Here is a 20834-nt window from a genome sequence, read left to right as displayed (position 1 = left end):
AGAAAGAAGAATTGAGGGTGATTAGATGGGGAGATAGGACCAGGGAGAGAGAAAGGATTCTGGATTGAGTCAAGCAAAGACTGTAGTTCCAAACTGGACTTTGGAGTATCTGATAGTATCTTATCAGAGATTTAACATGGATGTGATCGTTTCAGAGGTGGGATGGGAAGGACAGGAGTCCAATATGCTATTGTTGTAAAGGCGGCCACCAGCCACAGCAGCCATGAGAATCTCGTGCTCCCCACTGGCCCCCTGCCAGACCGGGCTACCTGACTATGCTTCATCCACTGAGGACAATGCCTTCTCCCTTAAACTGGGGCCTTTTCCTTCCTGGCCTTTCCTGGGAAAGGAGAGAACAATTGAATCTGATCATTTATCCTCAGCTGTTTATGCCCCAGTAGCGTGGGCTTTAAACCAAATACCACATGTCCATCTGGACACCATGGCAGGCTTGTCACGTGGCCGACACACTCCCCGGCTGCCTGCCCCACTCCTGCATTCATTCAACCCTGACTCTGCAGCGTTCCAGAGCAGACCATTGTTTTTTCCCCTGGGATTAAGAGCCCAACTCTGGTTTTCTCATCTCTCCTCTGGATGGTAGTGGAAATGTTAGGCCTCAATCCAAAACTGATATGGATTCAGAAAAAAAGAAAGAGAAAGAGAAACCAGTCAGGCCTAATTTGAACTGGGGAAATAGCCAGTGTAAATTTGGAGGAAAATTCAAACTCCATAGCTGACTTGAAAATTGTCAGCATTGGCCAGGGGCGGTGGCTCACGCCTGTAATCCCAGCACTGTGGGAGGCTGAGGCAGGTGGATCACGAGGTCAGGAGATTGAGACCATCCTGGCTAACATGGTGAAACCCCATCTCTACTAAAAATACAAAAAAATCAGCTGAGCATGGTGGCGCATGCCCATAGTCCCAGATACTTGGGAGGTTGAGGCAGGAGAATTACTTGAACCCAGGAGGCAGAGGTTGCAGTGAGCCGAGATTGCGCCACTGCACTCCAGCCTGGTGACAGAGCAAGACTCCATCTTAAAAAAAATAAAAAAGTCAGCCTCCAGGGCCTGTACCCACCCAGATGGTACCCCCTTGGGAGGGGGCAGCATCAGCACCATGCCTGCAGAGGCTTAGGTGTAATTGTGTTTACGTTGATAGTTTATGCCTGTCTGGCATAAACAGCTGGCCTGTTTAGGCCAGCTCCGGCCCCACTCCCTGAAGCATCACCAAATTCCAAGCAGTAGTATCTCCATGAGTCTGCGAATCTGCTGTTGCTGCTGCTGCTGCTTTTTTTTTTTTTTTTTTTTTTGAGACAGAGGGAGTCTCTCTCTCTTGCCCAGGCTGGAGTGCAGTGGCATGATCTCAACTCACTGCAACCTCCGCCTCCCAGGCTCAAGAGATTCTCCTGCCTCAGCATCCCAAGTAGCTGGAATTACAGGCATGCACCACCATGCCCAGCTAATTTTTATATTTTTAGTAGAGATGGGGTTTCACCATGTTGGCCAGGCTGGCCTCAAACTCCTGACTTCAGGTGATCTGCCCACCTTGGCCTCCCAAACTGCTGGGATTACAGGCGCGAGTCACCGTGCCTGGTTGTGAATCTGCTTCCACACTGGCTGTGTTTTCCTGGTTATAGCAGCCTCAGGCCCAGTGAAAGGTCACTCGCTGTAATGACCCAGGTTTCATTGGTTCTCCTTTATCCCCCTGCAAAGACCCACTCTCCCTCTAAGTACTGATGGCAGCCTCCAGAGGGTATCTCAAGTGTGCTCTTCAACTAGTCCTTTCAGCTGCCACGTGGTGTCCTCTGAGAGGGACCACCCGATCTTCTGGGCACCCCTCACCCAACGTGACCACTGCCTCTAGGCATTGCCTCCCAGGCAGGACACCAGGGGCCAGAGTTGCTCACTGCTCCCTTCACACTCCACAAAGGCTTTCCCAAAGTAGAGCTGTTCGTATTTCCACAAAATCACCTTCCCCACCTCCCCACCGAAAAAAAAAAAGAAATCACCCTTCCCCACCCCCTCCCAAAAAAATCACCCTTCCCCACCTCCCCCCCCAAAAAAAGAAATCACCCTTCCCCACCTGCCCCCCCAAAAAAAGAAATCACCCTTCCTCACCTCCCCCCCAAAAATAAAAAGAAATCACCCTTCCCCACCTCCTCCTCTCCCCCCAAAAAAAGAAATCACCCTTCCCCACGCCCCCCCAAAAAACAAAAAGAAATTACCCTTCCCTTTTCCACATGCGGCTTCCATTCTCCTTATGCCCCTGGTGTGAGTCCCAGAGGCTGAGTGGTTGCCACACTGAACTCAGAGTCCCTCCTCCCCTACATCTCTACATCTCTGAAGCTTCACTTGGACCCAGCTTGTCATACCCAACCCTATTCCCTTAAGAGAGGTGTCTCGCAGGAGGCCACTGAGGCAGTAGACCCAGGCAAGTCTGTCCTGTCATGTTGTAAGCAGCTCCTGATGTGGCTTGACCTCAGGGGCTAAACGAGGATACACAGCTTCATCTAGAGTAGAATGAACCCCGATTCAATAGCCTCATGGAGACTGAGGACAGACCAGGCAGCAGAATGGAGGTGCAAAGCCACCTAGGGCTCAAGGACTGGGAAGCGGATTCCCTGGGGAAGACACATGGAGCTAGGGAATAGCAGAATCTGAGGATCAAGCACCTTGTACACCCAGATCCCACATGTGGAAACCGCTATTCAAGCTGTAATGATACCAGGTTGACTGTGTCAGCCCCTGAAGGAAAGCTGGCATAAATAGAGCCTGGAAAACCAGGCTTATCTTTGCCCAATGGGTAAGGTAAATATTTAGTCCCAGCCCTGGAATGGTGCCTGGTAGTTCCATTCTTTGCTATCATTTTTCCTTTTATTCACTCGTGCTGCAAACATTTGCCACCTGCCCTCCCTCTGTGTGGCCAGCCTTGGCCTGGGCACTTCGATGCTCTGATGACTAAGACGTGATTCCCCATTCTTTTCCTCAGGGACTCTTGCTGGGGGAGCAGACAAGGAGCAGAGATCAGGTCAGGCCTCACAGGCTGGGTCTTTGCTGGCACGTAGACTTCACAAGAGGAAGCAAGACTGCGGGGAGTGGTGGGGGAGAACGTTCCAGGGCTAGGGTCAGCACACATCCCAGCGTCCTTGACTGGCCTGGCGATTTCTGCACCCATGCTTCCCTGTAAGCGTCCATGTAGAAACACAGAACAAGAAACACTTGGAGGCCAGCAGCACTCAGTATAAGGGAAGCAGCAAGGACTGCTGGGTTTGCAGATCTGGGTTCAATTCCCCATTTTGTCATTCATTCGCTGGCAAGGGACAAGTTCCTTTACCTCTCAATTTTCTTCAGAAAAGCAGTACAATGTAGCAATTGTAAGTGTGCGGACTCAAGTATCAGACTTTCTGGGTTCAAATCTCAGCTCTATTTGTTTTTTGGGGGGTTTTCTTTTTGTTTTTTGAGATGGAGTCCTGCTTTGTCACCCAGGCTGGAGTACGTTGGCACCATCTCAGTTCACTGCAACCTCCACCTCCCAGGTTTAAACAATTCTCCTGCCTCAGCCTCCAGAGTAGCTGGGATTACAGGCACATGCCACCACGCCCGGCTAATCTTTGTATTTTTAGTAGAGACAGGGTTTCACCATGTGGCCAGGCTGGTCTCGAACTCCTGACCTCAGGTGATCCGCCCCCCCTTGGCCTCCCAAAGTGCTGGGATTACAGGCATGAGCCACCGCACCTGGCCAAATCTCAGCTCTATTTGTTAGCCTTATGTCCTGTGTATTTCGTTTCCTCATCTGAAAATGAAGAAAATAGACATACTCATCTCTGACTGTTATTCTAAGGATTAAGTGCTATATAAAGCACAGCAAATAATTTTGCCAGATGCAATAGAAATTAGTTTCTTGAGGAATGTGTCAATATCTAGCAATTTTACATAGGCATTTACCCTTTGAACCAGAAACTTCACTTATAAAAATCTATCCTAAAGACACACAGTCAAAAATTCAAGACGGGCATGGTGGTTCATGGCTGTAATCCTAGCACTTTAGGAGACAGAGGAGAGAGGATTGCCTGAGCTCAGGAGTTTAAGACCAGCCCGGCTAAATGGCGAAACCCCGTGTCTACTAAAAATACAGAAAGTTAGCCCGGCATGGTGGCAGGTGCCTGTAATCCCAGCTACTTGGGAGGCTGAGTCAGCGAGGAGGAAATCTACAGGCAGATGGGCCTCCAATGCCCTCCCAGCTGCCCTGCCCACAGGAAGCCCAACACCAGAATCACACAGGAGGGAAAACCCCTTGATCAGTCTGTTATCAGTTACTAGAAGGTGTGCCCCATTAGGGAGGTAGGTGACCAGGAGGAGGAAGGAGTGGCAGCAGGCCTGGGCTGTCAGTCTCTTTCTCTTGCCCACCCTTCTCTCTTGGCTTCAGTCTTCCTCTTATAAGTGGGATGGAGGTAGGGTCACCAGACCTAGTAAATAAAAGTACAAGACAACCAGTTAAATTTAAATTTCAGGTAAATAACAAATAATGCTCTGGTGTAAGTATGTCTCATGTAATTTAGGGATATACTAAAAAAAAAAAAAAAAAGGATTTGTTATTTATCTGACATTCAGATGTAACTGGGCAGCCTGTATTTTGTCTAGGTGAACCCATCTAGACAAAACTGAAGCCAAGGGTGGGGACAGGGGCAGGCACTCATCCTGTGCTGGGGGAGCCTGCAGCAACTCTACACAGGATAGGCTTGTGGGAGGCAGAGCCAGGGACAGAGCCAGCAGCAGAGAGATAGACACGTGTGTAATCCCGCGGCTCCTGGGGAAGTGGGAGAGGAAGCGTTAGAGGAAAATGAAATGGGAAATTGGTCCCCAACCCGATCAATCCCCACAGTGAGAAAGCAGGAGGAGCCCTGGCTGAGAGCCCCTTCTTTCAGGGATGTGGGCTCAGCCTGACTCTGAACTCTGCACCTGCTACCCCCTAAGGCAGGACATAAGAACTGCAGGGCAGTCCTGGGGCTCAGAGGGCCCCCCTTTTCTCCCTCTGATGCTCTGGGTGACCTTAGACAATTCTAGGTGAAGGTCAGGCTGGGAGATCTTCCTCTGTAAACTGTTCTGTGTACGGTTGGGACAGAGTGCTGAGGGATGTCCCTAAGTGTCTGGGCAGAGAAGTTGGCCCCTTGAAGGGTCTTAAGTTTTCTCCCTTGGATAGGAAAGAACTGCCACCAACCACAGATCAGAGTTCATTATGCATCACTCTGCATAATTCCAGCCTCCGCCCAGTGTTCCCTACTCCCCACCTGTGGGTCTTGCCTGTCCTTCATTGCTCTCTCCAATAAAAAGAATCACCATAATAATTATAAATTATTGAATATCTTCTCTTGTCCCGGCATCTTGTTTCATCTTGACAACAAGCCCATGAGGTAAATGCTGTCATCACCCCCATTTCACAGATGAGGAAACTGAGGCTCAGAAAAATGAATTAAACTACCAAGGGCACCTAGAGAGTCAGCAATGGAGGGGGATTCCACCCCAGGCCGGTGTGAGTCTGGGCTGCATGCCCGGATGTTTCTGCATTCCTCTCTTGGCTTCTGTGTCGTAGACCTGGTGCTCCTGTGCCTGCTGTGTCTGCCTGCCCTGCAGTTGGGAGTCTCGGAGGAAGAGCCCAGACTAGGATTTTCCTCCCTAAATCCTCTGTCCCTGGCACAGAGGAAATAATAGTGTTTGTTGAAAGATTAAGGCCGGGCATGGTGGCTCATGCCTATAATACCGGCACTTTGGGAGTCCGAGGCAGGTGGATCACCTGAGGTCAGGAGTTCGAGACCAGCTTGGCCAACATAGCAAAACCCCATCTCTACTAAAAATATGAAAAAAATTAGCTGCATGGTGGCATGCGCCTGTAGTACCAGCTACTCGAAAGGCTGAGGCAGGAGAATCACTTGAACTCAGGAGGCAGAGGTTGCAGTGAGCCGAAAACGTGCCACTGCACTCCAGCCTGGGCAACAGAGTGAGACTGTATAAAAAGAAAGAAAAAGAAAAAAGAAAAAGAAAGAAAGAAAGAAAGAAAGACAGACTGGAGGGAGGGGAGGAGGGAAGGACAGAAGGAAGGAAGGAAGAGAAAGAAAAAGAAAGAAAGAAAGGAGGGAGGGAGGGAAGGACAGAAAGACGGAAGGAAGGAAGAAAGAAAGAGAAAGAGAAAGAAAGAAAAAAAGAAAGAAAGAAAGAAAAAGAGAAAGAGAGAGAGAGAGGGAGGGAGGGAGGAAGGAAGATTACGTTTGGTTTTTTTTTTTCCTTTTTTGAGACAGGGTCTCTCTCTGTTGCCCAGGCTGGAGTGCAATGGTGCCTGCACTCCTGGGCTTAAGCCATCCTCCCACCTCAGCGTCTCAAGTAACTGGGACCATAGGCGTGCCACCATGTCTGGCTTCTTTTTTTCCCCCTCGTAGAGACAGGATCTCCCTAAGTTACTCAGGCTGATCTTAAACTCCCAGGCTCAAGTGATCCTCCCGCCTTGACCTCCCAAAGTGCTGGGATTACAGGTGTGAGCCACTGCGCCTGGCTGAAAGACTAAATCTTGATGGAAGATTAAATCTTGTTCCAGAATGCACCCACATCCCTTCCCTGTGTCCTGCTCCGCTGCCCTCTTCCTGTCCTCCAGGCCTTGCCGCAGCTGACACTTGGAACAACCTGAGAGCCTCCCACGTGTCCAGCCGAGGGCTCTGCGGAAGGAACTGACTCTTCTGTCCCGCAGCTCTTCTCCAAAGGAAGCCCCTCCCTGGGCCTTGGACATTGTCCTTTGTCCCTGGGGGAAAGAATGCCTTTGTCCCTCTCAGATAAACAAACAGAGCGGCTAGGACATGTGTAGTGCGAGGTGCAGGAACAGTTCCCCAACCTCAGAGAGGCCTGGCCTTCCTTCCGAGGTCACCGGGGACAGCAGGAGCCGGGGACAGCCTTGCCCAATTAGATGGGGGGACCAAGGGTAGCCCCTTCTGCAGATGGATGAACCGAGGCCCAGAGCAGGGAGCATGCCTCTGTGCCCATGGAGCCACTAGCTTCCTTGCCTCTTCCCACCCCAACACACACACAAGCTCAGAGCCTCAGGGTTGCACCACGTTGGGGGCACCGTTCACAAGGCCCTGTCGGTATAGGCGCCCCCTGGAGTTTTAAGACACGGCAGCCTGCACGAACCATGGGCAGACGTCCACACCGCCCCCACGACTCTGGGCCCCCTGTAGACCCTCCTCCGCCCCACCTTCCTCCCCCACCCCTACATTGTCAGATCAGAGCCACAGGAAGCAGGGCCAGCAAGTGTGCAAACCAAGAGCCAAGATGGGGAAGTTTATTTTCCAAGAACCATCTAAACACATGAGGAATATTTTTAGCCCCTGGCTCCCACCCGGATGCCGAATCTAAACAGGGGGCCAAAGAGGCGGCCCACTGGGGATGGAGAGCAACCAGCGGAGATGGGTGGGACAGGGTGCTGCAGCCCCCACCCTGCCCCTGGACACAGATGGCTCAGCCAAAGGAGAGAGCCGGCCAGGGGAGCCAAGGAGGCACAGGGGAGTGGCCCCAGGTTCTGACAAGTGCCCCGTCCCTCTCTGTGCCTTGGGGCTTCCTTATCCGTGCTGTGGGAGGGATAACACCACCCCAATGGGATTGCAGCATGGCCCCCACCTGGAACACGATGGGCACCCCAAAATGTGCTTTATGCTGTGCTGGGTGCCGGCCAGTGACCCTCAGAGAAGTCAGGGTGCAGGCAAAACCATCAGCCCGTGAGCCTTCCCCAGGCCTGGCCAGCTACGGTGAAGGAGTGAAGGCCGGTGTGTGTGTGTGTGTGTGTGTGTGTGTGTGTGTGTGTGTACCGCATGCAGTCACCCACGGGGCATCAGAAATGAATGAAAGGAGGGCTCAGGGGCCACGCTGGACCCTCTTTGTGAATAAGGGGGTTCTCCTCCCTCGCCCTCAGAGGGAACTGTCTCAGAAGCCAGGCCAGACTGGGCACAGGGAACTCAGAGCCACCATCCCCAGGGTGGGGGTCTGCTGGGGGTGGTGGAGGCCGCATGGAGGGAGTGAATTTACTAAAAACAGGAAGCTCTTCATGAACACACGCATGTTCACAGGAAGGAACGCCATCAGTGGCGGCCTTGGGAGGTGGGGGCCAGTGCCCGGGGTGAGCTGCCCACTTCTGCTGTGACTGGCCCTGGTGACTTGGCTGGGAGTTGAGTGCTGGCAGCACCTGCTGTGGCCTCTGGGCCGCAGGGAGGGCAGGCAGGACATGGGAGGTGGCCAGAGCCCCAGGCCCTGGACAAGCTGTGCCCGTTCTGGCTCCTGCTGGCCAGGTTTATGATTTAGGGACCAGGGGGATGGGGAAGGTCGAACACCTTCTGCCTTGGGTTGGAAAGGCCAGGACTTCCTGGTCCTGCTGCCACATTATTCACTAAGGTTGCCTGGAGGGCAGGGATGGGGGTGGGGATGGGGTGCCATTGGGGAGCTGGGAGGGGCCATTCTGACCTCAGAGCCCTGATCCTTGAGGGGGCAGCTTAGATCCCCTGCAGTCTGTGTGGGAACCAAAGAACAGGTTCCAGGTTCTGCGTCCACACACCCCCCGCTGACAGGCGGCCTGCGGTTGCCATGGCAACAGCAATACCACCCCTCCCCCACAGCTGCGTGGTCACCAGGGAAGGGAGGGGGGACTTATTTTTGGTTACACAAGGGAAGACAGAGGGAAAGGGAGGAGGGAGGGGAGCAGCCGTCTCTCCTCTCCCTGGGCTGACTGGGGGTGGTCAGGGGCATGGGGGGCACGGGGTGGGAGAAGGCTTAGAGACCACCTTCTCCCACCAGCTCCCCTCCCACAGCCAGCGAGGGATTCTAGAACCAGGTGATGGAATCCCTCAGTGCCCTCCTGGTGGGCACGCCTTCCTGTGAGGAAGCTCTCTACCTCCGGACTCTCAGCCTGCCAAAGGGGTCCTCACCCAGCCAGGGAAACCTGGGTGCCCCATTCACTCAGCCAACCCCACTCCAAGGCTCACGAATTCCAAAATCCAGTCCTACTCCTGATGATGAGGTCTGACAGCTGTGGGCCCTCAGTTCCTGGCACCTGGGGCCTGACCTGGCTTGGGGACCACGTGGGTCCCCTTCTTTCCTTCTCATTCTGGTGTCCTGGACCCCCTCTCACCAGCCTCCTCCCAGTCTCTCCCTCCACTTCCCTCTGGCCACAGGAGGGAAAACAACCCATTAGAGATGTAATCACCGTGGTGGGGGACTTTCCTGACAAGTCCCAAGGGACCAAGCCCCACACCCTTGGACACCCCCATGAGCTCTCCCTCATATCTCACTGCTAACCCATCAGCAGATCAGCTCCTGGGCACTGCGGCAGCCCCTGAACTGTCCCTGCGTTCTGCCTTCACCTCTATAGCTCCCCTCCCTGCTCCAAACCAATGCCCTCCACCTCACTCTTCTGCCTCCCCTGCCCCTGCTTCCTCCCTCCCTCCCTCCCTCTACTCCTCCCTGCTGTTTCTCTGGAAGGCTCCCTCCCTGCCGCACCTCAACATTTGCAGTCTCCAGAGGCCTCCATCTCTGGCCTCCTCCCAGCCGCCCCTTCCCCCAGGGCTTCCCACCTTCCCTGCCCTGAATTCTCTCTTTTTTTTTTTTTTTTTGAGACAGAGTCTGTCTCTGTCACCCAGGTTGGAGTGCAGTGGTTCAATCTTGGCTTACTGCAAACTCTGCCTCAATTCTCCTGCCTCAGCCTCCTGAATAGCTGAATTACGGGCACCCACCACCATGCCCAGCTAATTTTTGTATTTTTAGTAAAGACGGTGTTTCGCCACGTTGGCCAGGCTGGTCTCAAACCCCTGACCTCAGGTGATCTGCCCGCCTCGGCTTCCCAAAGTGCTGGAATTACAGGCATGAGCCACTGCACCCGGCCCCCTGCCCTGAATTCTCTTTCTCCCATGCACTCACTGCCTCCCGATCTATTAGACAACATGCCTGCTTCATTTATGGGCTGTCTCTCCACTAGACTGTGAACTCCAGGAGGGCAGGCATTTTTGTCTTTTATTCTCTGCCATATCCCCAGTGCCTAGAGCATAAACGCTCAATAAATTTTTGAGCAAACAAATGAACTTCCTTTCGCCCACCTTGCCTAGGCCATCCCCACACATGACACCCTTTCACCCCTAGCACAGGGGAGAACGCACAGGGCTGGGGCTGCCGTCATGCAGTCGGCTCTGCCCTAGCCTCAGTATATGGCCTCCAGCCAGCCAAGCAGCCTCTTCTCTCTCGCTCTGTTGCCCAGGCTGGAGTGCAGTGGCGCAATCTCAGCTCACTGCAACCTTCGCCTCCTGGGTTCAAGCAATCCTCCTGCCTCAACCTCCTGAGTAGCTGGGACTACAGGTGTGCACCACCACACCTGGTTAATTTTTGTATTTTTTATAGAGACAGGGCTTCACCATGTTGCCTAGGCTGGTCTTGAACTCCAGGGCTCAAGTGATTCACGTGCCTCTGCCTCGCAACATGCTGGGATTACAGGCGTGAATCACTATGCCCGGCCCCAACCTTGTCTTTCTCAGCCTCAGTTTCCCCCTCTATATGATGAAGAGATCAGATTGGAACTCCTCTAGCTTCCGCTGTGATGAAGCTCCAAGATGCCTTCAGCATCTCTCCAAGGTCCAGGTCCTGGTAGAAGGGAGTGGGGTATAGACACGGAATTCACATAGAACGGGAGTGGGGACACCTGGTGGTACCTGCTTGGGAGAAATCTCCTGGCCTTAAAGCCCCCGCCCTGGAACAGGGGGAACAGGGGTGGGTGGAGGGGGACAGGGTGGGGTAGTTGTGGAAGGCTAAAAACACACTTGAGAAAGGTTTCTCCAAAAATATGTCCATATTTTAATCATGCCTAAAGTCCCACCTGGGAAGGCTAAGGACCGGAAGCCTGGAACTTGGAGAGCTGAGGCAACAGAGAGGCTGCGTGCAGAAGTGAGCCATCATCGCAGGAAGCCGGCCAGCAGGCAGGCCAGCATGGGGCCCAGCAGGGCAGGCAGGGCCCAGGGCAGCGGCCGACCCGGGGCCCCGGACTTTATCACCGTGCGCTGCCCCAGCTGCTGCAGGGGCCTGACATTGTCCTTCATGCTCACTGTCTGTTCCTTGTCGTAGTACAGCTTCTGAGAGAATGCCAGGATCTGCGGAAGTGATGGGGCTCAGCAGGTCGGGGCAGGGGGAGCTGCACTCCCTGCCGTGTGACCTCAGGCAGGCACCTCGTCCTGTCCTGGGAGCCCTCATTAGGAAAGAGGGGCTCTGAACCCCTGGCTCTCAAGGTGGTCATGAAGATGATAAGAATAGGGGCTGTAAATGAGGTGCGTGGCATGGGTGAAGGCTAAGTGCCCATTGGCTTCCTTTCACTCACACCCCAGGGGGCCCGCAATGCCTGCTTCTCTTGTCACTCTTACTACAGGACAGTGGCTCTCAAACTTGAGCATGCGTTAGCATCAGCTGGGGGGCGGGCTTGTTGGGCCCCAGATGCCTGGGCTCCACCCCCAGAGTTCCTGATTCAGTAGCTCTGAGGATTAGCATTTCTAACAAATTCCCCCAGTGATGATGTTGACTCCACTGGTCCAGGGGCCGCACTTTGAGAACCACTGTTTTGGAATGAAAGCAGTGCAAGGGTAGGGATTTGGGTCCTTTGGGCTCACTGCTGTCTCCCCGGAGCCTCGTTCATTATAGAAACCCCAGCACCATTTTCTGAATGACTCCACCTTCCCCTGCCTCCTGTCTAGCCCCCAATCTGGTGATGGAACAGCTCAGGCTTTTCTTGCCTGTCTTCAGTGAATGTCCATGATTAACAATGGACTTCAGTTACCTGGGCTCCCCACCCGTATCCTGAGGGACCTCTGAGGGCAGACAGAGGGATAATTTCTGGGGAGCCAGGCAGTGGGAGCCCATGCCCTGCCCCAGGCCCTGTGCACCTGTTCTCTGTGAAGCTGAATGGGCTCCTGGAACACAGTCCAGACGACCTTCTCATCGCAGGTCGGTGTGGTGAGTGAGCCCAGGTAGCGGAAGTAGTGCCTCAGTTTCTCCTCCTTGGGGAGCAGGTCCAACAGGCTGCTCTCTGCCATCGTAGTGCTCATCTCTGAGATAGGGGCAGAGGACACTGTCAGTGAGGGTGGGAGAAGGAGCCCCTCTTCCCCTGCACTCTGAGAGCCCAGCTCCCCGCACACCCACCCCTTCCTTTGTGGGAGGAATCCCCCCCTCACCCCAAGCCCTTCTCCCCCATCCTGACTCACCAGGTTTGGGGATATTAGACAGTGCCTCCACCAGTGGCTGGAAGCCCTCGTTCACCTGGGTTCCAGCCTGGAAAGGGAGGGAAGGGTCTTGAGAAAGTCTGCAGGGAGCCAGTGGTGGTGGCCAGTTCATTCTCCCGATCTGGGGACGGAAGGCCAGGCAGCTTCTGGGATTGAGGCTCTGGGCTCCCCACCTGGCCTGAGGACATGCAACCCCAGAAACAGAGGCGGAAGTTGGAGTCTCCCCGCCCCCTCCTGCCTCGCTGGAGTCCCAGGTCTCTGAATCCTAAGAAGAAGCTCTCAGCCCCGGGTTCCCCGGGAAGTGGGGGATGGGAGTCCCACCTCCACCAGAAAGGCCAGCACCGCAATTTCGTCTTCAGGGTCCTGGGCCTCTTTCACATTCCTCGATGTCCCCTTCTCTTTCTCATGTACTATGTGCATCTGGTCGGGGTGGAGGGGTGAAAAGGGGACCTATGAAGGGCCTGGACTACCCTCCTTGCCCAAGGCAGGTGCGTGCCCAGAGCCCAGACAAGGTCCCAGTCGGGAAGGGGCCCTCACCTCCATGGCAAAGTGCTCCCCATCGAGGCTGTGCTCCGAGCCCTTATATGACAAGTCGGACCAGTGTAGGTGCAACTGTTTGGCCTGGTATGGGGCAGGCAGTCCTCCTCCAGAAATGCTGGCCTTGTTCTCCAGCAACATCATCACTGGGGGCACAGAAGGGGCAGAGTCCTCGAACCAGCCTCCCTCAGCCTCCTCCAGCTCCTCATCCCAGCTTCACCCAGATGGGACATAGTCTCCTGCCTCCCAACCTTCATGAGCTCTGGTTCTGGCCTGCAGGGGTGGCGCGGGGTGGGGCAGGGTGGGACAGCCCCGGACCTTTCCCTGGCCTCCTCCTTGGTCTCCCTGCCTGCCTCCCCCTCTCCTGCACCCTCCACTGCCCCAAACTGCAGCTCTGTCCTGGTGCCTCCTCTGCGTCCACCTCCTCTGTGGTGCCCTGGTGTCCTCGGGGTAATGTCCAAACTCCTCAGGCCTGGGTGATCTGCCCCTGGGCCCCAGCCCAGCTGCCCCTGGGCCTTGCTTGGGCTCCGCCTGGCTTCACTGTCTGTCCTTCCTCCACACAGAGCTCCTGGCAGTCCTCTGAACACGCCGAGCTGTTCCATGCCTCCGCGCCTTTGCACAAGTCCTTCTTCCTGGAACGTTTCCTGCCCCCCATCCCAGACTGGTCTGACAAAAGTAACGAAAACATACTAGAGTGCTCTCTCCTCCTGGAAGCTGTCCTCCCCCGTGGGATTTTCAGCCACCTCACAGCACAGATGGGCCTGGGTCTGGCACACCCTCCTGGGAGGAGCCCCATCCTCTCAGTCCTTGGGGAACTTGGGTGCCCAGGCCTGCCTGGGGCCTCCATCCAGCCCACCTGAGTGCCCGTTATTTTGGACAGTCCACGTTTGCTTCTTATCGTAGCCAGAGAAGAAGAAGCGTCCCAGTTTTTTGTCCACCTTTGCCTTGGTGGTGACGATGTTGATGGGGGACTGGCGGTCCTTCTGGCAGTTTCCACCCCACTTGACTGGCACTGAGCATGGAGAGAAGGTGGGCTGAGAGTCGGGTGCCTGGCACCAAGGTGTAGCCCCCACCACCCCACTGAAGTCAGGCCCACCCACTCAGTTCCCACACAGAAACGCTTTGGGGTGGCCTGAAGGCTGTGCTGCAGGGATGCTCAGCTCAGAACTCCACTCTCGCCCTCCCTGGGCCCTCCTCCTCCTCCTCCACAGAAACATACATGCAAGGCTGGGGAGTCTAGCCCCAGTGTGGAACAGGGTGGGAACAGGGTTGCCAACTGTTGACTGTGAGCTCCGGGGTAGGGACAACTTCATGAGGTGGTGCACATGGCCTCTCCAAGCCCTGGGTTTCCCAAATGTAAAATGGGAACTGCAGAGATAATCCGCTTCCCTGGGATGTCAGAGAGTTTAAAGGAGGCGGATGGAGAGGGCTTTGGAAACTGTGGAGTGGGACCCCCGGGGGGGCTGCTGATGAAGGGCGCTGAGCATCATCTGAGGAATCGGAGGGAGAGGAGTAACCCTGGAGGAGCTGGTTCCCCAAACCCTGGTGACCCCAACACCAGGTGGGCCAGGGTCAGGAGCGGGCAGCACTGTTCAGTCACCAAAACACAGCAGACTGCAGGGTTTGCATTCGAATTGGTCAGCATTCAAATAAAAGCGTAAAGGACCATCACTCAGGCACCCTGCAAGGGGTGTCACTGGGATAGAAACAACTCCCCGTTTTATTATGGGAAACAGTAAAACGCCTTTCTTCCTTTAATGCTGCTGCCGATTTATTCCACAGGGAACATGCCCTCTCGATGACAGCAGGTGCCAGTGAAGACTCAGGTCACTCTATGCTCCCTGGTCCCTGAGCACCAGGACAGGAGAGTGTGTGTGTTTGTGTGTGTGAGTGTGAGAGTGTGGGTTTGTGTGAGTGTGTGTGTGCGTGTGTGAGTGTGAGAGTGTTTGAGTGTGTGCTTGTGTGTGTGTTGTGTGTTTCTGTGTGAGTGTGTGTGTTTGTATATCTGTGTGTGTGTGTGAGAGAGAGAGAGAGAGTGTGTGTGTGTGTGTGTGTGTGTGTGTGTGTGTGTGTGTATGATGGGAACTGATATCTGCCTGGGAAGCCACCATCACCCCTCCCCTTCCCACTCTTCCGGGGTCTCCATTTCGGCTTGCGTGGTGCCCACCATGCACAAAGAGCAGTCCCCTGGACTGGCTGTACTCACCCAAGCAGGGGTAGTTGGAGGACTCGGCTTGAACCTCGTAGCACCAGTGTGACTCTGGAGCAGAGAGGAAGGGTGTGAAGTGTGCATGCGTGTGTCTTGTTGCTCACACACACAGGAGGATCAGAGGCTGGGCCTACCCCTGGGGTTGGAGCCCCTCTTGGGCTGGGATGGAGTGTTCCTGGCAGCAGGATTGAGGGCCCAGGAAAAGAGACTCAATTGAAAACCAAGCAGGGGCTGATCAACAGGTCAGCTGGCATAGGGCTCTGTTCCCCAGGCAGGGCCAGGCCAAGCAGCCACTGGCCCTCCAGGGAAGCCCTCTGAGGCCACTCATCTCTAACATGGGGCTGGCCTGGATACTCCATCCTTTGGTCACCAGCAGCCTCCTCCGCGCTTACCTCCCCGACCCCAAACCTGGAAAAGAGACTGGTGAGAGGGGAAGAGGAGGACTTGGCCCAGCCTCCGCTCCTGGGACAATAGAGTCAGGTTCAGCCGGGCAGCCTTCCCAGATCCAAGATGAGGGACGAGATTAGGCGGCCCCTCCCCAGAATGTCTCACCCTGTGTTACTAAGATCCCTTCTTGGCTAGCGTCTCACAGCTCCCGCTAGGAGGAAAGCAGCCAGGCTTTCTCCCCTGCCCCTCAACCGCACAGTCCTGATCTTTGGAGACAGGCTGAGGGCTCTGCCTCAGGGCAGAGAACCCAGCACCTCTGAAAAAAAGGCTGCACCTCAAATGTCCCACATGGATGCAAGATGTTAATAAGAGGGGAAAGTGCATGCAGGGCAGAAGGGCCTATGGGAACCCTCCGTACTTCCTGCTGAATTTTTATGTGAGCCTAAAATTGCTCTAAAAATAAAGTCTATTAACTTTTTTTTAAAGGCTGCACCAGCAGGGCGAACGCAACATCTCATCCAGAGCTTGGAATTCTGGCTGAGCCGCTCAGGGGGCTTAGATGGGTTTGGGGGCAAGTCCCTTAAGCTCTCTGAGCCTCAGTTGTATCATCTGTAACATGAGACAAACATACCCACCTCACAGGGCCTTGGGGAGGATTAAATGAGGTTTCAGGCGGCTTGGCACTTAGTAAAATCCCATCGACAACTCCTTCCCTCCCCCCCACCCCTCCCACCCACCCCATGGCCTCCTTTTGGGAGCAGATGGCCAAAGCCAAGGAGGGGCCGAGAGAGGAGAGAAATGAAGTGACTTGGAAAGAAATCAAGAAGAGGAAATTCCTAAGAAAAGCACGGTTCCCACTCAGCCAAAGCTGAGGCCTCTGAGCTCATCCACCCTCTCCCTTCTTGCCTGGGCTGCCCCCACAGTCCCATCTTCTTGTAGTCTAAGCCAGGGTAGAGTCCCCGGAGTGGGGACAGGATGGGGAAGGAGCCATGAGGGAGCATCCCCAGGAAAACTAACTGGCCACGAAGAGCCGCTTTGGGCTTTGGAGTTTCCCTGCCCTGATCACTGCCTCTCCTTCCCTGCTGGCATCGCCTTTTTCAGAGCTGCAGTGTCCTCCCCCTGATGGCCCATCCCCAGCCCCGGGCAGGGCTCTGCTGTCCCTGGGAGTTGCTGCACCTGAACCACCCCCATGTGGGTGGATTCTGCAGAGGGCAGTGGCCACTCGCCACCCCAGCAGTGGGGCAGAGCTCCGAAGCCTCCAGCTCCTGCTCTGCCTTTGCTCAGTCTCCACAGGGGAGTTATCTGACATTCTGAGTCCCATAATCTTCCTCTGACAGAAGGCATGTTACAGGAAAGGGGTCCCGATCCAGACCCCAAGAGAGGGTTCTTGGATCTTGCACAAGAGAGAATTCAGGTTGAGTCTGCAGTGCAAAGGAAAAGCAAGTTTATTAAGAAAGTACAGTGGTGAAAGGACAGCTACTCCATAGACAGAGTAGGACATTCCCAAAAGTCAGAGAAGGAAGGAATGCATTCAATGCGTTGTATATATGGGGACATGTGCTCTGCTACAAGGGTTTGTGATAAAGGATTAATTTTCTTAATTACTACATTATCCAAGAATTGATATTATTATTATTATTATTGAGATAGAGTCTCGCTCTGTTGCCCAGGCTGGAGGGCAGTGGTGGGCTCTTGGCTCACTGCAACCTCCACTTCCCAGTTTCAAGCAATTCTCCTGCCTCAGCCTCCTGAGTAGCTGGGATTACAGGCATGTACCACCATGCCCAGCTAATCTTTGTATTTTTAGTAGAGACAGGGTTTCACCATGTTGACCAGGCTGGTCTCGAACTCCTGACCTCAAATGATCCACCCGCCTCGGCCTCCCAAAGTGCTGGGATTACAGGTGTGAGCCACCGTGCCCAGCCAACATTATTATTTTTAAAGCAAAATTAGGAATGCCTTTGCTCTCCAGATATCGGAGTATCTGGACCTTCCCAAGTCTGGGTCTGTGTAGTAAATATTATTAATTTGTTCCCTTAACTGCAAACATCTAGAGGCTAGAAATGCCTGACTTTCTGATAATGCAGTCCAGCAAATCCTGGCCTCATTTTCCTAGCTCTCACCCAAAATGGAGTCACTCTGGTTCAAACGCCTCTGACAGGTGCAGCCACCAAATTCCCAGTGCTGGTGACTGAGGAGATAATAAATCAGAGGGCATTTGCACCATGACAGTTCCTTGCCATAATCATCCCATGTCCCCACCCGCAGAGGTCTTGAAGGAGGAAGGGGTTTTGAAGATTGGGCTGGCCTCTTCTCTGACTGGAGGGCCCGGGGGCAGCCATTCCAGGAGAAGCCTCCCTTCAGCCAGCATCCCCAAGAGCCAGCTGCAAAGGGTGGAGCCCCCTGTAACTCGCCTCACAGCCTCCCTGGGGCCCATCTGGTCCAGGCTTAGGTTTTCTTAGGAATTTGGTCTTCCCTGGCTCTGGCCGCAGCTCCTAGGTTTGTAGTGGTGACCTGTGATCCACTGTCTTAATCATGGAGACTTTTGACCTGCTTGGCTGAACGCACTTGTAACTACCTTCTTCAGGAAGCAGCAGCCAGGAAAACATAATGGTGGTGAGGTCAAGGCCAGGGGTCAGGTCCATGTCGGTGGATGAGGGTGGGGTGCTGGTGGCAGGAGCACCCACCACTCAGGTTCCTGTCCTCGTTGAATGAGAGGGCCACCCTTGCAGGTAAGTACCAGCCCACTGACTCAGGCCACTCCCAAGAGGGCTTGGGAAGGAGAGGGGCTACCTACCCAGAGGTCTCGGTGTCCAGCGCCACATCCTACCTAGTCCATCCACCCTGACCAGAGGTTAGAGACCGAAAGTCAGTCGCCTGTCACCCAGCTACTGCCCCCCACACTGACTGACCTGCCACCCCTCCCCCTTATTTCAAGATGGCTGAAGAAGCCTCTCTAATGGACCTTGCTCACCCCACCTCCCCCTCTGAGGGACAGGGGATAATCCTGAAAAACAGCTCAGCACAACCCAAGTGTTTCCTGGGCAAAGTCTCAGCCGCTCCCGGCCAGGGGTCTGGGGCTCTGAAGGGGACCAAATATCCTCACCCGGCCTCTTGTCTCAATGGACAGAGATGCTCTGGGGGTCTCCATGTGCAACCTGGTCCCTTCTCAGCTTCAGTCCTCGATAAGATGAATGGAAGGCAGGTCCCAGTCAGAAAGCCTTGGCACTAAAGGGGATCGCAGCTTGTGTGAGGGGTGAGCTGAGACACATTCCTGACACTGGCCCCAGGCTTGGGGGAGAGCCCCATAAACTTGGTATATGACGCACCAGCCACGTGCCACACAGGCACCGCACTAATCACTTAAACCCATTATCTTATTCAAACGCTTAAAACCCCTGAAGTCAGAATGACAACACCTGTTTTGCAAATGGGACAGGAAGTGACTTACCCAAGACCACACAGCTACAAAGCACCAGAACTGCAAAGCATTTCTCTTTCTACTTTCTAGCTGCTTAGTAGGTTTCCAATGTCCAACCCTACAAATAAAAGTTTCCACATTCTGCTTTTTCTCTTTCTTCTCCCAGGGGCCCGGTGGAGAGGCTGCAAGGTGCCCCTCGACCCTCTACGACAGCTCAGCCAGTCCCTGCTGCAAAGGGCACACGCTGGCTCCTCTCTGTGCAGAGGACACCTTCACCCCTCACTCCGCCGCTTTGAGGATGGAGCACCTAACTTGGGAGAGGAGGTTTCAGCCTGCGTGGACCCCAAGAACCATCCGAGGGGTGGTTGGGCTGAGAACTGGCAGATGGGGTCTTCCGGTGATGGGGTCTGGGGTTGCAAAGAAGGTGCCTCCAGGATCGGATCCCTGTGCCCAGCCGCTTGAAGCGCCTTTAGCTCCTTATCAAATATTAACATGCCTTTCCTGCCACCTCCCACCTAGAGGAATAATTAAGAGCTCGGCTTCACCATTAATCTTTAAACGAAAATCACCCTGTCCGGAAAGACCGGCTCCGCAGAGGCCTTGGGGCTCCGGGTCCCCCACCCCCCGCCCCCGCCAGGCTCCCAATTCAGCGCTGGGGGTTAGGGAGGCCAGGGGAGCTTGCGACCCTCAGGGGCAAGGAACCCGTGTGGGAAGCGCGGCTTCCAGGACCCTGCCACACCGCCCTTGCTCTGGCCGCGGGGCAGTCACCCAGCGCTGAGTCCCAGCGGGACATACGGAAACCCACGGGCAGACGGAGGAGGCTGGGTGAGAAAAGAAGGCGTGCGTTGAGGCGGGTCCGAGAAGCATCCTTTTTTTTTTTTTTTTTTTTTTTTAAACGGAGCACCAGGCTGGAGTGCAGTGGCGTGATCTCACTGCAACCTCCACCTCCTGGGTTCAAGCGACTCTCCGGCCTCAGCCTCCCGAGTAGCTGGGATTACAGGCGTGTGCCACCACGTCCGGCTAATGTTTGTATTTTTGGTAGAGATGGGATTTCACCATGTTGGCCATGCTGGTCTCGAACTCCTGGGCTCAGGTGATCCACCCGCCTCTGCCTCCCAAAGTGCTGGCATTTCAGGCTGGAGCACCCGCGCCCGGCCTGAGACGCATCCTTATCAGGGACTCCCAACTCGTCTCGCCGGGCCACGCGCACACACCCTCACCGCGCACACCCGTGCACACGCTCCCCCAGCCGGTGCGGACACGCGTGTGCACACACAAGCTCGCGCGCTGCCCAGTCCTCCCGCACCCTCGCGGCCCCCGGCGCACACGCAACCCGGGACCCCAGCGCCACCGACGCTCACCGGTCGCCCGCGGGGGGATCCTCTGCAGGGGCGGGAGCTGGGGGCACGGAGGGGACCGCCGAGGGGCACCTGGGGCCAGAGCCCGGGAGCTCACCTGCACTGGCCGATGGCCGCGCCGCGGAGAGGGCCAGGAGCGCCAGCAGCATCCGCATCTTGCGCGACAGCAAAGAGTCCTCTGAGCCGGGGGTCGCGCACCGAGGAGGCCGCCGCGGGTGCAGCGATCCTGCCGGCCTGGGTTTTATAGCGGAGCCGCGACGGGAGGGAGCCCCGACAGCTGGACGCGGGAGGCGGCTCCTCCCCCTGGCGGGGCCTGCCCTCCCCTCTCCACCTTCCCCTGTCCCTCATCTGAAATCCTCCGCTCTCCCCGGTCCCCCGCCCTGCCTGGCCACCTCTTGCCCTGTGCGCGAGGCCCCCTCACCCACTCCGCGTCCTCTGCACTCAGAAGCGGCGGCCTGCCCCTCCCCCATCCTACTCCTGGTCCCTGGTTTGGGAACAGGGACACGACACCACAAAGTGCTTGACCCACACAAAGATGAGTGCCCCGATGATGACTTTGATCATTCTGGCGCCACCCGTGCGCAGTGGTCTTGAATGGGACCTTGGAATGGCCTTGGGGTGGGGGTGGGGGTGGAGATGGCC

General features: G+C 55.3%; 1 protein-coding gene across 6 annotated transcripts in view; it reads right to left on the bottom strand.

Annotated features, from left to right (window-relative positions):
* The window catches only part of CA4 (carbonic anhydrase 4), a 28103-nt gene extending 7561 nt beyond the window's left edge, over positions 1-20542 (bottom strand). For 2 of the 6 annotated variants that reach the window (XR_004667290.3, XR_008621702.2), the window contains exons 1-8: positions 20290-20542; positions 15024-15077; positions 13674-13829; positions 12818-12963; positions 12602-12700; positions 12263-12401; positions 11945-12108; positions 10891-11161 (exon numbers count right to left, since the gene is read on the bottom strand). Coding sequence is in view for 2 of the 6 variants with exons in the window: in XM_034942626.3 (XP_034798517.1) it covers positions 10967-11161; positions 11945-12108; positions 12263-12401; positions 12602-12700; positions 12818-12963; positions 13674-13829; positions 15024-15077; positions 20290-20347 (1011 nt within the window). In the remaining 4 variants the exon portion in view is untranslated. Of the gene's footprint in view, positions 1-9; positions 4466-10840; positions 11162-11944; positions 12109-12262; positions 12402-12601; positions 12701-12817; positions 12964-13673; positions 13830-15023; positions 15078-20289 lie in introns of those variants that run through there. The other 4 variants (XR_004667291.3, XR_008954976.2, XM_034942626.3 and 1 more) reach the window with 4 other exon arrangements.
* Between the last annotated feature and the right edge of the window lie 292 nt (positions 20543-20834).

Source organism: Pan paniscus, chromosome 19, assembly GCF_029289425.2.
Source record: "Pan paniscus chromosome 19, NHGRI_mPanPan1-v2.0_pri, whole genome shotgun sequence".
Classification (NCBI taxonomy): Eukaryota; Metazoa; Chordata; class Mammalia; order Primates; family Hominidae; genus Pan; species Pan paniscus.
The sequence above is the reverse complement of the archived record's forward strand: the minus strand, read 5'-3'. Positions and strand labels throughout refer to the sequence as shown.